Genomic DNA, 17,942 nt, shown 5'->3' on the forward strand with positions numbered 1-17,942 from the left:
TGCATTTAAAATATTTATAATTTGTAATTATAAGGTTGCAATTTAACTGTAAATTAAATAATATTAATTATATTAATAAAATGAAAATTTATATTGAATGTCATATCAAATAACACACTATACAGTTAATCCTACAATCACTTTACACATGCTTTATTATTATGGTAACGCATCAAAATAAGTCTACTATAAAGCACAACAAAAGTTGATTAAAATATAATCATTTAAAACGTGCTTACATTTTTTATTATTTGACATTATTACAGTGACTTAAGAAACAGCGATGGCGATCATCTATTTTATTAATGTTATAGATTTGACCTGACTTGACTTACAAGTGTGCATTTAGTACAATTAAGTGCACTTATTTTTCACAAGGGTATATTGTTTCTGTGTTCATGTACATTTTGTTTCATATTAGGATCTGTATGTGTTTTTTTTTAGGTCCAGATTCGTCCATGGAACTTGAGTGACAGTGATTTTGTGATGGACGGATCTCAGCCGCTGGATCCTCGCAAGACCATCTTTGTAGGAGGAGTACCACGTCCACTGAGAGCTGGTACGCCAAACACACGGCTCGTTGTTGTATTTGTGTTAAACTGCAGCATATGATATATGCATTTTGATGAGATAATCACAACAAAGATTACAGAATTAATGTCACTGTGGTTGTTTACCTAACTACTAACTGAAAAAACTATATAAAAGTTATATGCAAATATGTGTTCTAATATATTCTTGTATTAAAATCTTAATTTTAAATAATGTGATCAGTTTGAATCATGTTCTCCATATGTTTTTAGTATTAAATAGACTTAAATGGTATGTTTCTTGCAGTGGAGCTGGCTATGATCATGGACCGCTTGTATGGTGGAGTGTGTTACGCGGGTATTGACACTGATCCAGAGCTGAAGTACCCAAAGGGGGCGGGGCGTGTGGCCTTCTCCAATCAGCAGAGCTACATCGCTGCCATCAGCGCCCGATTCGTCCAGCTGCAGCATGGTGACATCGACAAACGGGTAAATAGACAACACTTATGTGTTTGTTTGAGACTAGCAACATCCAGAATAGCACACTACCATACTATTCTTATAGTACTCTATTTTTGACATTTGTTGTGAGACACTGCAGGTAAATAGGGTAAAAAAATTAACTAACAGTTATCACCTTACTTACTCGGATGATTGATTACATTGATAATCGCAAAACTTTTTTGTATTATAAGTTTTCTAAAATGTTAAGTTTAAAAATGCAAATGAGGCATTATTTAATGAAATATGCGCAAATCTGCATACATTTCTAATACAAAAATCTAAACACTGGATGAAGTCAGTTTCAAAATTCTTGTTTAATTTTTTTTACATATTAGAGTCAAATGTTTTTAAAGAGGGGATTTTGAGTCTCATTTAGTCACTCCATAATACAGAAAAAACTTAGAACAACAGAAAACAATGCATTTTTTACCATTTTGGGGGGAGTAAAATGTAAAAAAAAAAAAAAATAGAGCAAATTATTTATGAACAAATCCCTCTGTAAAAACCTTCAGGATGTCAAGCTTGGTGTGTGTAAGTGCTACTGAAGTCGAGATTTATGGCCTCAGTGTAGGAGAAAAAACAAATTTTGAGAAAACGGTCTTTAAAAATATGTATTGTAACTGAAATCTATTGACACACTTAACAGTGTCTTTTGGGTGTTTTCTTTCCACTAGTCTTCATGAAACACTATGTTTTTGCCTGTAGTGTCCTCCCTTAATGTATTAATATTATGTCTTTTTAAAGGATTTAAAAAACACTAAAAATGCACATTCAATACAATTATGTGCACTTCTTTCTTTGCATCATTGTATACAGCATTAACTATCTCAGTTTTAGATACTGTAACACTGCATTTTTCTTCAAATATTAGAACCTTTGAATAATAAAATGATGTTGAGTAATCCCAAGGCTAAAAATGTAATACTGTGTTGTTACCTGAATGATCCACAGCTGTGTTTTTTTGTTTAGTGATAGTTGTTCATGAGTCCCTTGTTTGTCCTGAACAGTTAAACTGTCGCTGTTCTTCAGAAAAATCCTTTAGGTCTCACAAATTCTTTGGTTTTCCAGCATTTTTGCGTATTTGAACCCTTTCCAACAATGACTGTATGATTTTGAGATCCATCTTTTCACACTGAGGACAACTGAGGGACTCAAATGCAACTATTACAGAAGGTTCAAACACTCACTGGTGCTCCAGAAGGAAACCCATGCATTAAGAGCCAGGGGGTAAAAACTTTTGAACAGAATGAAGATGTGTACGTTAAATTTACCCTAATCTTCAAATTCAAAAACTTTACACTTCCCGGCTCTTAATGCATTGGGTTTTTTTTGCATCGAACCTTCTGTAATAGTTGCATATGAGTCCCTCAGTCGTCCTCAGTGGGAATGGATCTCAAAATCATACAGTCATTGTTGGAAATGGTTCAAATACACAAAAATGCTGAAAAACCAAAGAATCTTTTGGACCCTGAAGGATTTTTCTGAAGAACAGTGGGCCGTTTAACTGTTCAGGACAAACAAGGGACTCATGAACAACTATCACTAAACAAAAAAACAGCTGTTGATGATCAAGTGTGCGTAAACTTTTGAACAGGGTTATTTTTATAAATAATTTTCTCTTGTGGACTATATGTAAACATCTTTTATGTGAAATATCTTATTCAGGTCAGTACTAAATAAAAAAATAACATGCATTTTGTATAATTCCTGTTATTTTGGTAAAATAATTCGCATTTTGCGGATTCTGCAAGGTGTATGTAAACTTTTGACTTCAACTGTAGCTGTAATTAAATGACTTAGCAATGCATTACACCCCGACCCTGATCATGGTACTGTTTATGTAGCTATATGAGCTCCTGTACTTTACTATAGTAGAAATGAACCAAAACCAATCATGTATTTGCCTATTCATGTGACACAGGTGGAGGTAAAGCCGTACGTGCTGGACGACCAGCTGTGTGACGAATGCCAGGGAGCACGTTGTGGCGGAAAGTTCGCCCCGTTCTTTTGCGCCAACGTCACCTGCCTCCAGTATTACTGCGAGTTCTGCTGGGCGAACATCCACTCCCGCGCCGGGCGCGAGTTCCACAAGCCGCTGGTCAAAGAAGGAGCCGACCGTCCCCGCCAGATCCACTTCCGCTGGAACTAAACACAGGGATTTCGGGAGCATGCAAGACGACGCAGAAACAACAAAAAGTCTGCTACGGGGAAAAAAAAACAAAAAACAAAAGATGCTTCGTTTGGCCCCTGAACCCAAGCTGTCAGTATAGAGTACATAACCGTATACAGTATATAGAGAATATATATGACTATAAATATATAAATATATCTTTATCTTTTGTAGCAGCCAGAAACACTACAAGCCTCAGTTGATTTCACCAAACCACTTCTTTCTCCTCCCTCCCTGTACATCTCAGGCTCGGAACAGAGTTTTTGTGGTACGTTCGTGTTTTTTAAAAAGGAGATTAAGACAAAAAAAGAGATTGATTTTTTGTAGTTTTTTCAAATTATTTTTATATGTGAGATTTAAAACGTAGAAACGAGAATGTTTTCGCTTGGGGGGGCAGCCTGTTTGTTCTGTTCATTCGTTCTGTCCGTCGTGTGTCCGTCTGCTGCTAAATCCCCCCCTAGTGGGCAAAGTGCGCAATTGTCTCTGGAAAACCCTTGATGACATAATCTCTGATGCCTGCCCTGGATCTCGAACCAAAGGTAGCAAAAAAGCGCGGCCTGAAAACGAGAATATGCCGCGGAATATACTAATACAAAAAAAGAGTAATACTTCCCCCCTTGATGTTTCGCTCCAATGTGCTCTTAGCAGGAATAGGAATGATTCAATAATTAATTACTGAGACTTTCCATTTTCCACTGGCAAAAAAAAAGAAAAGACAATACCTCAGAATATTAATCTGGCTTGTTATTGCTCTACTCTTATTGCAATTTAATCACAAGCTATAGAAGAAGCTTTGCTGCTATATAGGATATAACAAATAGATAGTGTCGGTGTTCTATGTAATGCCATTGTGACGTCACTGGCGAAGTCACACAGAAATGCAGTCCGTTCCCTCGCACGGCATGGCCGATTGCGCCATGAAAACGCAGAATGTGAAAACTTACGTGCATGTTTGTGGCTGTACATCATTTGCATGCAGTGTAAAGGTTACCAGCACATATAAGAAAGAAAAAAACACACAAACAAAACATGATGCATATAACAGAGGAATTTATGTAGCATGAGGCGAAAAAAGGTCAGACTCTTAGATATAAGATAATCAATACTACTACCGAAAGGAGAAAAAATACAAAAAAAGTGTAAAACTCTTCGTAAAACCTTTGCATGCGTTGTTGTGATGATTCCTTTACGAACTTATTACGAGAGAAGTGACGTTAGTTCTTAGAGTAGTGAGTTCTGCCATTTTGTAACTCGATAATTAGTCAAGAGACGGTGTGCTGTCCTGTGGTTTTCGTGTCTCGTCTTCGTGCCGTGTGAGTCTAGTTACGAATTGAGGTTTCAGTTCTACGATCTGGAGGATCGTCTCTCGACATTTAACCTTTGCCCTTCCCAGAACACCCCTGAACGCCACCCCTCTTATTGCGCAGGACAAGGACGTTTTCCGTGCTAGCTTTGATGTAATGTAGTTCGTAGGAATTGGCGAAGGAATCGTACCCGTGGTCGTTGTCTGTGCGTGGTGGGCGGAGCCTAGCGCCGCATTTCGTTTATCCTCCGGACAAAATCGAAAAAAGTACTGGAGAAAAGAGAGGAGAGAGACGTCACGAAAGGAACTCGTTGTGTTTGTGTTTTCGTTTCGGATCAGTCTTGTGGACAATCTCTAATCTCGGCAGAAGCGATGCCGTTCGGTACTCTACTTTCTCCTTCAGTCTTTCGTACTTTTTGCACTCTATATATCCTTGTGTTCTGGGGTGATCATTCTGTCGTACTGTCCAGTTAACCTTTCAAGTGTCAACGTTGCGAATTTGCGTGTTTATTTATTGCCTATTTGTGTCTATTTATTTGTCGACGTGTCGCTCGTTTCCAGACTCTCGAGGACACGTGATGCACTACTTTTGCGATTTCTCTCCTCTCCTTTCTCCTCTGAGAGAACCAGTCCCTCTTTCCCTGACGTTTGGAGTCGAACGCAAAACAGTCTCCTTGGTTTTGTATCTTTGTATCACATCACCTTTTTATTTGTAGAAGAATTGCGACCTGTTCGAATAATTTAAATATCTTTATTTTTTACATAGTAACTTATTTGATGTATCGTGTAAGACGCTGGACCCAGTTTCGATTATGGCGATCTACTCGAAGGTGAACGAGACGGTTTCGACAGCCGTCTTTTGTCCCCGCCGAGTAGTCCGTGTTCAACACTGTTGCTTCGTACGTGTGTGTGTGTGGGTTTTTCGTTGTCGTCGTTTTGAGAAATCATATTTATTTGACTATTTTTGTAGACAGATAACTATTTGATTTAAATTGTATTTTTCTATTTCCTCTCTCACTTGATTTGCCCACGTATTTATGGTTACGTTCACACGCTGGAAAAGGCCGTTTCTTGAATCATCCGTGCAGTCGTGTGTGCGTGCGCGTGTGTGTGTATATGAATCTATTTATGTATTATCGCTTAGCACACATGGATTTGATTACTATTTAAGTTGGTCGTGTATTTAATTTGAAGGAAGGAAGCATTGAGGGTTCTACTATGTTCATGGAAAACACTTGAGACTCTCCCTGGTTAGATGGAGGGGTATCAGCCCTCCCCTCACTGATACTCAGAAACTTGAATATAACACATTTTGAAAGGCTTACTAACCTCGAATCTGTGTTGTGACGTGCAATACTGTTTCTAATGTTTGTATAAAAAAAGTGAGAATTGCAGTGTATACCTTTTTAATGCAGATTTATTTTTTTCATTGCATATTTTGCAAATTTCTGATTCACAGTGTCATTTTTTACTGTCAGAAAAGATGAGACCCCTTTTTTTCATTGCAACTATTTTTAAATCCAGATATCTTTGTACTGATGTAAATGATTGTAGTTATTTTGGATAGTGTTTTGCTAACAAAAGGAGAAACTTTTTCATGCATATTTCTATTTCTTTTTTGTTTGTCCGTTTGTTTTTGCGTTCCTCGTTTTGTTTTTTATTTTACTCTGATAGTAGCAAGATATTTGGGATAATTTTTCATATTATATGTCATTAATATGATTTTGTATTTTTATGTGGAAAGATATGAATATATAATTTTATGATGCTAACTGCTAAAATATTATTTCAATTTGAATTATTTTTAAAGCTAAAATCTTTGTAATATTGTTAATGTTCTAGTTTCTAAATCAAGTTTGTGTATAGATTCACACAAGTGGTTTATGAAGTGTTCAGACTGTAATTATTACTGAATGGCTCTTTGATATGCAAACTGAATATCATGTTGTTCCTTATTTTGATTTGTTTTGTATTTAAATGGGGTGTTGATTACAATCTTTTTCTTTCATTTCCTGAATAAAGACCCATTCTGTTCAGACACAAGCCGCGGCTCAGCTGTATTCTTTTGGATCAAGTATCTGTAGTTAGCTTGCTCTGCTTTTTACATTTTCTGCAAAATTTGATGAGCCTTCAGGCGCCCCCTGGAGGCAGTAGCACTTTTGTGTCCTACAAAGTAGGTTCTTTTTGTTTTATTTTAATTTATAGATTAAGTAAAATGATAATAATATTAATATTATTAATAATAATAATCCAAAACAATTAAATTTAATAATAAATAATATGTTTTCAAAGCTGTTTTATTGTAATTCATTCTCAAACTTTATTGCAAAGCCATAAGAAAGGAAGACACAACGATTAATTTGAAAATTATCTGCAGGTTTGCACATATAAAATGCATACACTACCAGTCAAAAGTTTTTGAACACACTTTTTAAGATTCTGCTCACCAAGCTTGCATTTATTTGATCCAAAGTACAGCAAAAACAGTACAATTTTGAAATATGTTTTACTATTTAAAATAACTGTTGTCTATTTGAATATATAAGTTATTCCTGTGATTTCAAATCTGCATCACTCCAGTCACATGATCCTTCAGAAATCATTCTAATATGCTGATTTGCTGCTCAGGAAACATTTATTATTATTATTATGTTAAAAACAGCTGAGTAGATTTTTTTTTAAGGTTTCTTTGATTAATAAAAAGTTCAAAAGAACAGCATTTATCTCAAATAGAAATCTTTTGTAACATTAAAATGTCTTTATTATCACGTTTAAAGCATCCTTACTAAATAATAAAAAAAATATATATTTCTCAATATTACTGAAATTATAAATTTTAAAACATTACTGTTCAAACTTTTGACTGGTAGTGTACATACTGATTACTGTTTCTAAACTATAATCTTAATCTGTATGAATCGAGCAGATTGTTAGTGTACATGGCCCCGCCTATAAAGTTGCATATCCTGCAGGAAAAACGAAACCGAAACTCAGTTAATGGCGTTAAGCGCTGCTCAGACGACGCACAAACGCAAACAAGGTAAATACACTTTTGCACGTAGTTCGTTTTTTAATATTTAGCGCTTTTACCGCCTTAAAACATTAAGAATGACTGAGTGAAGTCTTTCAAGTTTTGGTAAAAGTTTGATAAACATGTATCACGAAATGTTTCAGAAGTTACTGAATGACCAGCACAGATGAAAGAGGACCATGCAAGCCTTCTAAAAGGATAACATGACCAGGAAGATGCATGTTAAATCCAGGTCTATTTCCTTCTTCAAAGCGGTCTTGTGAAACGCAGCTGGACAGGGTGCCTGTTAAAATGTAAGGGGAGGAAAAAACAAACTTTCTTTTCTTTCGGTTTTCCAGCATGAGAATTGAGCGTGTCGTCGTTTTAAATTAAGTTAGTCTTTGTTGTTATTCTTCTTATTTCTCTTATCATTTACCTACATTTATGATATGGTTCATATAAACCAATGTTTATTTGTTTTGTTTTTTTCAAACCCTCATCCACATCTGAAAATAAGTGGTATGATTTGGCCCCTCAATTTGAGCACTGATGGCACCCATGTTATATATACATACTTTTATATACACAAAATACAGTGGTGTGAAAAAGTGTTGGCTCCCTACCTGATTTTTTTTTTTTTTTTTTTTTTTTTGCATGTTTGTCGCACTTTAATGTTTCAGAATTCAGACCATCAAACAAATTTAAATATTAATCAAAGATAACACATGTCAACACTACAGTTTTTAAATGAAGGGTTTTTTATGAAGGAAAAAAATCCAAACCCACATGGTCCTGCGTTAAAACATAACTGTGGTTTATCACACCTGAGTTCAGTTTCTCTAGCCACACCCAGGCCTGATTACTGTCACACCTGTTCGCAATCAAGAAATCACTTAAATAGGACCTGCCTGACAAAGTGAAGTAGACCAAAAGATCCTCAAAAGCTACACATCATGTTGAGATTCAAAGAAATTCAGGAACAAATGAGAAAGAAAGTAATTGAGATCTATCAGTCTGGAAAAGGTTATAAAGCCATTTCTAAAGCTTTGGGACTCCAGCGAACCACAGTGAGAGCCATTATCCACAAATGGAAAAAAAAAACCATGAAACAGTGGTGAACCTTCCCAGGAGTGGCCAGCCGACCAAAATTACCCCAAGAGCGCAGCGACGAATCATCCAAGAGGTCACAAAAGACCCCACAACAACATCTAAAGAACTGCAGGCCTCTCTTGCCTCAGTTAAGGTCAGTGTTCATGACTCCACCATAAGAAAGAGACTGGGCAAAAATGGCCTTCATGCCAGAGTTCCAAGACGAAAAACGCTGCTGAGCAAAAAGAACATAAAGGCTCGTCTCAGTTTTGCCAGAACACATCTTGATGATCCCCAAGACTTTTGGGAAAATACTCTGTGGACTGACGAGACAAAAGCTGAACTTTTTGGAAGGTGTGTGTCCCATTACATCTGCCATAAAAGTAACACAGCATTTCAGAAAAAGAACATCATACCAACAGTAAAATATGGTGGTGGTAGTGTGATGGTCTGGGGCTGGTTTGCTGATTTTGGACCTGGAAGACTATGTTATGATAAATGGAACCATAAATTCCGCTGTCTACCAAAAAATCCTGAAGGACAATGTCCGGCCATCTGTTCATGACCTCAAGCTGAAGCGAACTTGGGTTCTGCAGCAGGACAATGATCCAAAACACACCAGCAAATCCACCTCTGAATGGCTGAAGAAAAACAAAATGAAGACTTTGGAGTGGCCTAGTCAAAGTCCTGACCTGAATCCTATTGAGATGCTTTGGCATGACCTTAAAAAGGCGGTTCATGCTTGAAAACCCTCCAATGTGGCTGAATTACAACAATTCTGCCAAGATGAGTGGGCCAAAATTCCTGCACAGTGCTGTAACAGACTCATTGCAAGTTATCGCAAACGCTCGATTGCAGTTGTTGCTGCTAAGGTTGACCCAACCAGTTATTAAGTTTAGGGGGCAAACACTTTTTCACACAGGGCCATGTAGGTTTGGATTTTGTTTTCCCTTCATAATAATAAACTTCATCCAAAAACTGCATGTTGTGTTTACTTGTGTTATCTTTGATTGATATTTAAATTAAAGTGTGACAAACATGCAAAAAAATAAAAAATCAGGAAGGAGGCCAACACTTTTTCACACCACTGTAGGTCAACTGACAGAAATAACTTTGGGTTTGTTGTGTAAATGTAGAATTTAGGATCATTTAAGGTGTCTGGAAAAAAAAACATTACCATGAGTGAATCTAGTGAAACCACAGATAATGTCACAACCAGCCATGAGGACAAAGACAGCGGCAGCTGCTCTACTATTGAACCCCAAACATTCGATCAAGCTGAAAGGTATGTTTGTGTGTTTGTGTATTGCTTATTAATGATTAAAACATCTTTGTTAATTTGATCACTTTATACTCTAATAGTTTGAATAGAACAATAATTTCTGATATTGATTCACTGATTTTTGTAGTGTTGAGGTTCATCAGCGGATAAGAGCTGCCTCTCCAGTGTTCAGCCATGTTTCTATGAAGAGTGATGTATCAATGGATCCTCCAATTAAATTCCAGAAGGAAGATCAAAGGTAATACACATTTATTCAGTGAAGCTATTGTGGCACAACTTTCTTATCATACAGCAACCAGTAAAATATTTCTTCTCTTGTTTTGTTTTGTAAATGTCTGGACAGAAAAATATATATGGTAATTTAGAAGCACTGTTGCCAGTGTTCATGTTCAGATTTATGGACATTTTAAGCCTACAGTGTTGTTGCAAATTCCTCTTTCTTTCCATTTTTGTCATCCATTTTAGTTAGGTTTATTTTATTAAGTATACTTAAGAAAAGTTCAAGTATATTTTTAATTATACTTTATGTAGTAAGTATACAAATATCAGTGTACTAGTAGTATACTTTCAAGTGAACTATTTCAATACCAATTGGGACTAAATTGGCCCACTTTCTAGTATATAAAAGTATACTGAAGTATACTAAAAGTGAACTTAAGGGGAGCCTTGATTATTTAGTTATTACTATGATTTCTATGAGTAATATTTACCAAGTGACCACCAATCATTCAATCTCTACATTTTATCAGCATTTAAAGGGATAGTTCACCCAAAAATTAAAATTCTGTCATTTCACGAGTTCGCCTGCCCATCCAGTCCTAATGGTTATTGGTAAACAAACTTGGCTTACTGTCCTCAATGGAGGCTTGAACCTAAAGCTTGGCTTGAGCTCTGAGTTCAATACCCCATTGCAGTAATACCTAGAGGGAGAACTACAGAAATAGAGGAGGAGATGGGGAGGTAAAGGGATGCCGGAAGAATTGACACTGGGGTGGTCCAATGAGTGCTGTTTTTTTTTAGGGCCTATAATGATTATTGACAGTACTGAATGATTAGGCTCCTCCCAACCCTAAGTTTGTAACTTTTTTTAATTACTCAGCCTCACGTCTATCAAACCTGTAAGACCTGGTTGAGCTGCACATTTATTTGTTTTCCCTTACTCTTGTTTATACAGTTTGATGACATTGTTCTCTTTATTTATGAATTAGGCGGTTCAGCTATTAAATTACTGTATGTTCTATTCTGTCAAAGTCTGCCAGAAGATTTGCTTGGTTCTTCTGCCCACTCCAACGTGTCTGTTCAGAGTAACTGGTCAATGGAGCCGCCAACTAATCTCCATATGGATGATTCTGCCATCCATCAACAGTATGTCAGGACGTGTTTGTATTTATTTTGCCTGATTCTTAAAAACATAAAGTATGTATTTTCATCAATTTTAAAACTTTGCTCTGAATGCAGAGAGCAGCTCACAGAATTGCACCACCAGTCGACTCCAAAGACACAAATGGCCCTTGCTGCTATTTTGCGGGTTAGCTATTTTTAATGGTTTACATATGATTTGTTATCATTTCGTATTCAAAAGAAGAGTAAAACGTTTAATAAAATTTCTCTTTTTTCATTTTAGCAACTTCAACGCAATGTGATCACATTTGTAAAGAAGGAACTGAGAAAAATCAACACTGTTTTGAACCCCCTTCTCCCAGAGTGTACAGAGAGTCCACCAGATGAAGAAGAAGAATGTGCTCTTGAAGCTAAAGAAGCAACAGTCAAAATCACATTACATATTTTGAAGTGTATGAAGGAGCAAAGCCTCTTTGACAAGCTACTTCAATGTTAGTATGTGTATATGGGTAGAACATAGTTTACATCAAATACAGACAAAGAGTAGTAACTAATTGTTTCTTTCTTATTTTATTTAGTTCATCAAATTGATGCTTGTCAGATAAAGCTTAAATCCAATTTGAAGAACAGGAGCCAGTGTATATTTGAAGGTATTGCTAAGCAAGGAAATCCAACCCTACTCAACAAGATCTTCACAGAGCTCTACATCACAGAAGGAGGGATTGGAGAAGTCAATAACGAGCATGAGGTGAGACAGATTGAGACAGCATCCTGGACACCGGAGACACAGGAAACACCAATCAAGTGCAATGACATCTTTAAAGCCTTACCTGGACAAAACAAACCCATCAGAACTGTACTGACTAAAGGAGTTGCTGGGATTGGAAAAACAGTCTCTGTGCAGAAGTTTGTTCTGGATTGGGCTGAAGGAAAAGCCAACCAAGATGTTCATTTCGTGTTTCCATTGCTTTTTCGGGAGCTGAATTTGATTGTAAAAGAGCAGTACACACTGGAGCAACTTGTTTTTTTGTTTTTCAGAGAAATGAAGGGATTCAAAGTTTCAAACCTTGAAAACTACAAAGTCATATTCATCTTTGATGGCTTGGATGAGTGTCGGCTGCCTCTTGATTTTAGGAACAACAAAAGGTGCTCTGATATAACAGAACCGGCCTCAGTGGATGTGCTGCTGATCAATCTCATCAAGGGAAATCTGCTTCCTTCAGCTCTCCTTTGGATCACCTCTCGACCAGCAGCAGCCTGTCAGATCCCTCCTGAGTGTGTCAACCAGATCTCAGAGGTACGAGGGTTCAATGACCCTCAGAAAGATGAGTATTTCAGGAAGAGAATCATTGATCAGAGTCTGGCAAATAGAATCATTTCACACATTAAATTGTCAAGGAGCCTCTACATCATGTGCCACATCCCAGTCTTCTGCTGGATTTCAGCCACTGTACTAGAGAGGATGTTGAGTGACAAAGAGAGCTGTCAGATCCCCAAGTCTCTAACTGAAATGTACACACACTTCCTGATCTTCCAGACATTACAGATGAAAGAGAAGTACAAGGAACTGCATCACTCAGATCCAAACTTGAGTAGAAACAACATCCTTTCGCTTGGAAAACTGGCCTTCCAACAACTGAGGAAAGGTTTTTTGATCTTCCACGAAGAAGACCTGATTGAGTGTGGAATTGATGTCAAGGATGCATCTCTATATTCCGGTCTTTGCACCCAGATCTTCAGGGAGGAGTTTGGCCTGTACCAAAGGAAGGTCTTTTGTTTTGTGCATCTGAGTTTCCAAGAATATCTTGCCGCTTTGTTTGTTCACCTTCACTGGTTTACAGCTCAAAAGGCCAGTAGCGATGAATTCAAGATACCATTCCAAGACACAGACTTTGGGGAGCTCTGCATGGATTCGTCTCTGTGTGACCTTCACAAGAGTGCTGTAAACCAGGCTTTGGAGTCAAGAAATGGCCACTTCGACCTTTTTCTCCGCTTCCTCCTTGGCCTATCACAGGAGCGCAGTGAAACCTTGTTTCGCCACCTTTCAATACAAATAGGACACATCACAACTGGCAATGAGAACACAGTTACGTACATAAAAGAAAAGCTTGGGACAGGTCTTACCCCCGAGAGGTCCATCAATCTATTCCACTGCCTCAATGAACTGAACGACCACTCTCTTGTCAAGGAAATCCAAACGTACCTTCATTCCGGAAGACTTTCAATGGAAGTACTTTCAAATGCACTGTGGTCGGCTCTGGTCTTTGTACTGCTAACCAGTGACGAGGGACTGGAGATTTTTGACTTAAGAAAATTCTTCAAATCAGATGAGTGTCTTTTCAAGCTTCATCCCGTTATCAAAGCCAGTCGCACTGCTATGTAAGTGCCATCAAACTGCTCATTTCCAAATAAAGGTACAGTTGTGAAGATATAGTAAGAGGGTTGTTTCTTAATTCTTAGATTGTCCTCATGTAATCTGACGAAGAAAAGCTGTTCAGCTTTGGCTTCTGTTATCGAGTCCAATCCCAATGTCTTGAGAGAACTGGACCTCAGTTTCAATGAACTTGAAGACAGTGGGGTGAAAAGTCTCTGCTCTGGGCTCAGGAGTCCACATTGCAAACTACAGACACTAAAGTAAATTTCTGCCTCTATCATATCTACAGTATTAAATTCCAACTCATTTTACAGATGTCATAATACTGTTGATAATTAACTCTTCCTCTCAATTGTTTCCTATTAGACTGGAGTTTTGTGGACTCAGAAGAGACAGCTGTTTAGCCCTTGTTGCCACTCTTAAGTCCAACCCATCACATCTTAAGGAGCTGGACCTGAGCAACAATAACATTGGAAATGATGCAGCAACCCAGATTTTGGGTTTGGTGCCTGACTGTGGGCTGGAGACTCTTAGGTCTTTATATGTTTTTTTAAATCTTTCTGAGACTTTTGGGTAAATACAGATATGGTGGTTAGCAAGGGTTAGCATAGTTCAGGGGTCAACATCCTTTGGCCAAATTCCTTCTCTCAGTAATCCTTCCTTGAAGTGGCACAACTTCTCTTTAAATGGGTTAGAAAATGTGGCGATATTGATCTTTCCATCGAAACCATACCCTGCTGAACAATCGATGTGCACTAATTGAAAAGATAAGTTAATATGCTTAACCTTGTGGTAACATGGCACAGCACAGCACCGAATTATTTGACTTTCCAAATTGCTAAAACAGAACTAGCAGAACGAGTTGATGACTATATTGCTGGCGTTGCATCATTCAACAGATAATCATTTTTGCTTGCAGGCTTTCAGGCTGTGGGATCACAAAGGAGGCCTGTGCTTTCCTCACATCTGCTCTGAGTTCAAAACCATGCCAACTTAAGAAACTGGACCTAAGTAATAACAAACTTTGGGATTTAGGAGTTGGGATGTTTTCTGATTTACTTACAAACCCAAATTGTAACCTTGAAGAGCTGAGGTACGTGTGCAATGATCTGTAGAAAATGTCTCTTTTATTTGTCTTCTTGTACTGTTTAAGGGCCAAGAATTAAAGTTGTGCAGGCACCTATTGTAAACCTATTCCCAAACCTGGTCCTGGAGTTCCCCCAACAGTACACGTTTTGGGTGTCTCTCTCATCTGACACAGCTATTTCAGGCAGGGTATCCAAACTTGTTCCTAGAGGACCGCTGTCCTATAAAAGTTTGGCTCCAACCAGCTCCAGGACACCTGCCTGGAATCTTCTAGTACAGGGGTTTCCAAACTTTGCCCTGGAGGGCCAGTGTCGTGCACAGCTTAGCTTACTAGGCATGCTAGAAACTTTCAGGCAGGTGTGTTGAGGCAAGTTGGAGGTAAACTCTGCAGGACACTGGCCCTCCAGGACCAAGTTTGGAGACCCCTGTTCTAGTATGCGTAGTTAAACCTTGATTAGTTGGATCAGGTGTTTCTAATTGGGATTGGAGCTAAACTCTAAACAGGACAATGGCTCTCCAGGACCCAGTTTGGACACCCCTGATTTCAGGCAGTAGGAAGTAGGAAGTCCCTAAAATTACACTTATTTTTCAATAATTTAATAACCCATAATAACATATTTGTTTCCTTCATGCCAGGTTCAGTGATACCAGTGGTTTCAAATTATGCCCAACTCAGTATTACACTTTTTAAAATGTTGTGGTATTCTAATCATCCCCCAAAAATGTATCACATAGTCACTGAAGCAGTGGTCAAAAGTTTTTGATATGCCAAATCATATCAACAAACTCGCAAGTGAGGATGCCAAATACAAAGTGAGGCTGTATTTTTAAAACACTTTGGTTTATTGAAATTAATTACCAACAATGTAACTCTCTCATTTTTCAGATTAGAGAGATGTAATTTTACATATAAAAGTTGTGGGCTTGGTTTGGAAAACTCTCGTCTTAAAGCTCTAGACCTTTCTGACAATGACGTGCAGGATTCTGGGATGAAGCAACTCATGAACTCACTGAAGGATCAATCCTGTAAACTTGGGAAATTAAGGTTATGCTTCATTTATTCTAATTATAATTATCACAACACTTGATTAGAATGTTTGAGAGCTACCTTTGTGTAAAACTGATAATATATTTTGTTTTGAAAATTCTTATATTCAATCAACATTTATCCAACATAAAATTATAACATGATAATTAGCAGAAAATAACAGAAATAATAAAGCACCTTGTTTAATCACAGACCACCTATGATGTAATACTTTATGATTTTATTTACAAATACCTGTTAAAAGATTATCATTTTACAATGATTATCATTTTACAATAGATGTTTAATAAATATTTAAATAAATACAAGCTCAAACTCTACATAAGAACAATTTCCAGCTGATTTTAGCTTGTGTATTAATCACAGACCACCTATGACAATATTTTATTATTCACATACATGTTAAATAAATATTATTTATAACAGGTGTTTAATAAATATTCATAGAAAGTTTAAATATTTAAATCAAACACAAGATCAAACTCTACACAAGAGCAATTTCTAGCTGATTTTAGCTTGTGTATTAAAATTAAAAATAAATAAAAAGTATTGTGTAGAAAAAGTTTGGAAGGCTTTTTAAGCTAGAAGTTGTCATGTGCATTTATAATGACTGACTAATCAGCTCTTACACAAAAGGTTTTAAATATAACATTTATTGATTATCATATAATTCTAACTTAAACTTTTATTCTTCAGGTTGTCATGTTGCAGACTGACAGATAACGGTTTCTTATCTCTGGCTTCAGCTTTGAGATCAAACCCCTCCAGCCTGAAAGAGCTTGATTTGAGCAAAAATTTCCCAGGATGCACTGGAACAATGGAGCTTTTTACGGTCCTTGAAAACAGTGGTCTCGAAAAACTGTGGTCAGTATTTGCCAAAGGCACAGCTTAAAAAAAAAGGTTTAGTGGAAGTACAATTCAGTAGTGAATGTTGAAGAAATAAGACTGAATGGTTGCAACAAGCATATAAAATAAAATTATTGCACTTTTATAGATTTTAATTGTTCAAAATTCTTCATCCCTGCAGTTTGGACTCTTGTAATCTCACTCCAGATATGTGCGGTTTAGCAGGCAACTTAAACCTGAAAGAGTTGAACCTAAGCAACAACAACCTAAAAGATAAAGGTGTTCGGTTGCTCTGTCTTGGACTACAAAAAGGCAGTTCTGCAATGAAGATTTTAAAGTAAGATCAACTAATCATTTACAAAATTACTACCAACAATTTAATGATAGTGTGGTAACTTTTTTTCTTTTGTTTTCATTTTAGATTATCCAACTGTGGTCTCACTGACAGCTGCTGTGAATACTTGGCTTCACTTCTTAGTTCTCAGTCCATATCTGTTGAGCTGGATCTGAGCAGAAACAACATCAGCCAGCAGAAGGAGCAGTTTCTGAGTTCTATATCAAACATCAATCTTTTATTCTAGTTCATATGCAGGTGTAGTTGCTCATTTTTGCAGGCAAAGTTTAGGGTCGTGAGTAACCTGTGAAGACTGAAGATATTAAAGTATGGTTGGTGAGAGAAAATTGTGTCAATGCAATGGAATAGAATGTTAAAAGAATAGAATGAGAATTAGAAGACAGAATAAGTAAATATAATAACTGCATATGCTGCACTTTGTGCATAAATTTAATGTTATAAATTCTTAATTGTGTAGCATATGATTGCTGTGGCAAATGTGTGACCTTACTGAGGAACGCTGGAGGTGTGTCTTTCAAGTGGGTGGTTAAAAACTCTCTCCATGAGTAAATCAGGAATGCTGAAAGATCTTTGCAAACATCTTGCAGAAATGCGCTCATTCAGAGAGATTGATGAACGGAGAGGGACGGAGACAGACGGAAGCATGAGAATAGATAAAAAGAAGTCAGAGAGAGTCACAGTAGTACATAGGGAGAGATGATTATGTCATATATGTATGTGCTGCAAACATTCGGCTCATTCATGGATGTACAGAAAGGAAAAAAAAAAAAAGAAGCAAAAGACAAAAATCTGTAGCCGAGAAAACAGGACACAGCTCAAACTGAGGAATTCAAACGAGCAAAGGACATAACTAAAAGAATAAATCAAGACGACGAAAACAATCTTGCAACACAAGCTGGCAAGTCTCTATTTTTGTTATTTAGAGCATTTATTAAACATGTTTAGAGAAACTGTATTTTTCTGGTTTTGAGAATTTTTAATAAAAGCTGTATTTTGAAGTGTAA

At 37.0% G+C, this 17,942-nt stretch overlaps 2 protein-coding genes across 4 annotated transcripts in view; both read left to right on the forward strand.

Moving 5' to 3' along the window:
* Nucleotides 1–6,550, forward strand: part of cpeb2 (cytoplasmic polyadenylation element binding protein 2) — a 45,285-nt gene extending 38,735 nt beyond the window's left edge. For all 3 annotated transcript variants that reach the window (XM_073822941.1, XM_073822939.1, XM_073822940.1), the window contains 3 exons: nucleotides 445–559; nucleotides 838–1,019; nucleotides 2,956–6,550. In XM_073822941.1, coding sequence (XP_073679042.1) covers nucleotides 445–559; nucleotides 838–1,019; nucleotides 2,956–3,183 — 525 coding nt within the window. In that variant the 3' untranslated portion in view covers nucleotides 3,184–6,550. The remainder of the gene's footprint in view (nucleotides 1–444; nucleotides 560–837; nucleotides 1,020–2,955) is intronic.
* A 1,137-nt stretch (nucleotides 6,551–7,687) lies between these two features.
* LOC141291697 (NACHT, LRR and PYD domains-containing protein 3) lies at nucleotides 7,688–17,942 on the forward strand. Its single transcript, XM_073823855.1, has 14 exons — nucleotides 7,688–7,831; nucleotides 9,743–9,891; nucleotides 10,016–10,126; nucleotides 11,140–11,253; nucleotides 11,347–11,416; nucleotides 11,513–11,720; nucleotides 11,808–13,608; nucleotides 13,690–13,863; nucleotides 13,970–14,137; nucleotides 14,523–14,696; nucleotides 15,576–15,734; nucleotides 16,434–16,601; nucleotides 16,765–16,920; nucleotides 17,005–17,942. Exons 2-14 carry the CDS (start codon nucleotides 9,785–9,787, stop codon nucleotides 17,162–17,164), a joined length of 3,570 nt encoding a protein of 1,189 aa, XP_073679956.1. The 5' UTR covers nucleotides 7,688–7,831; nucleotides 9,743–9,784; the 3' UTR covers nucleotides 17,165–17,942.

Source organism: Garra rufa, chromosome 18, assembly GCF_049309525.1.
Source record: "Garra rufa chromosome 18, GarRuf1.0, whole genome shotgun sequence".
NCBI classification, from domain to species: Eukaryota; Metazoa; Chordata; class Actinopteri; order Cypriniformes; family Cyprinidae; genus Garra; species Garra rufa.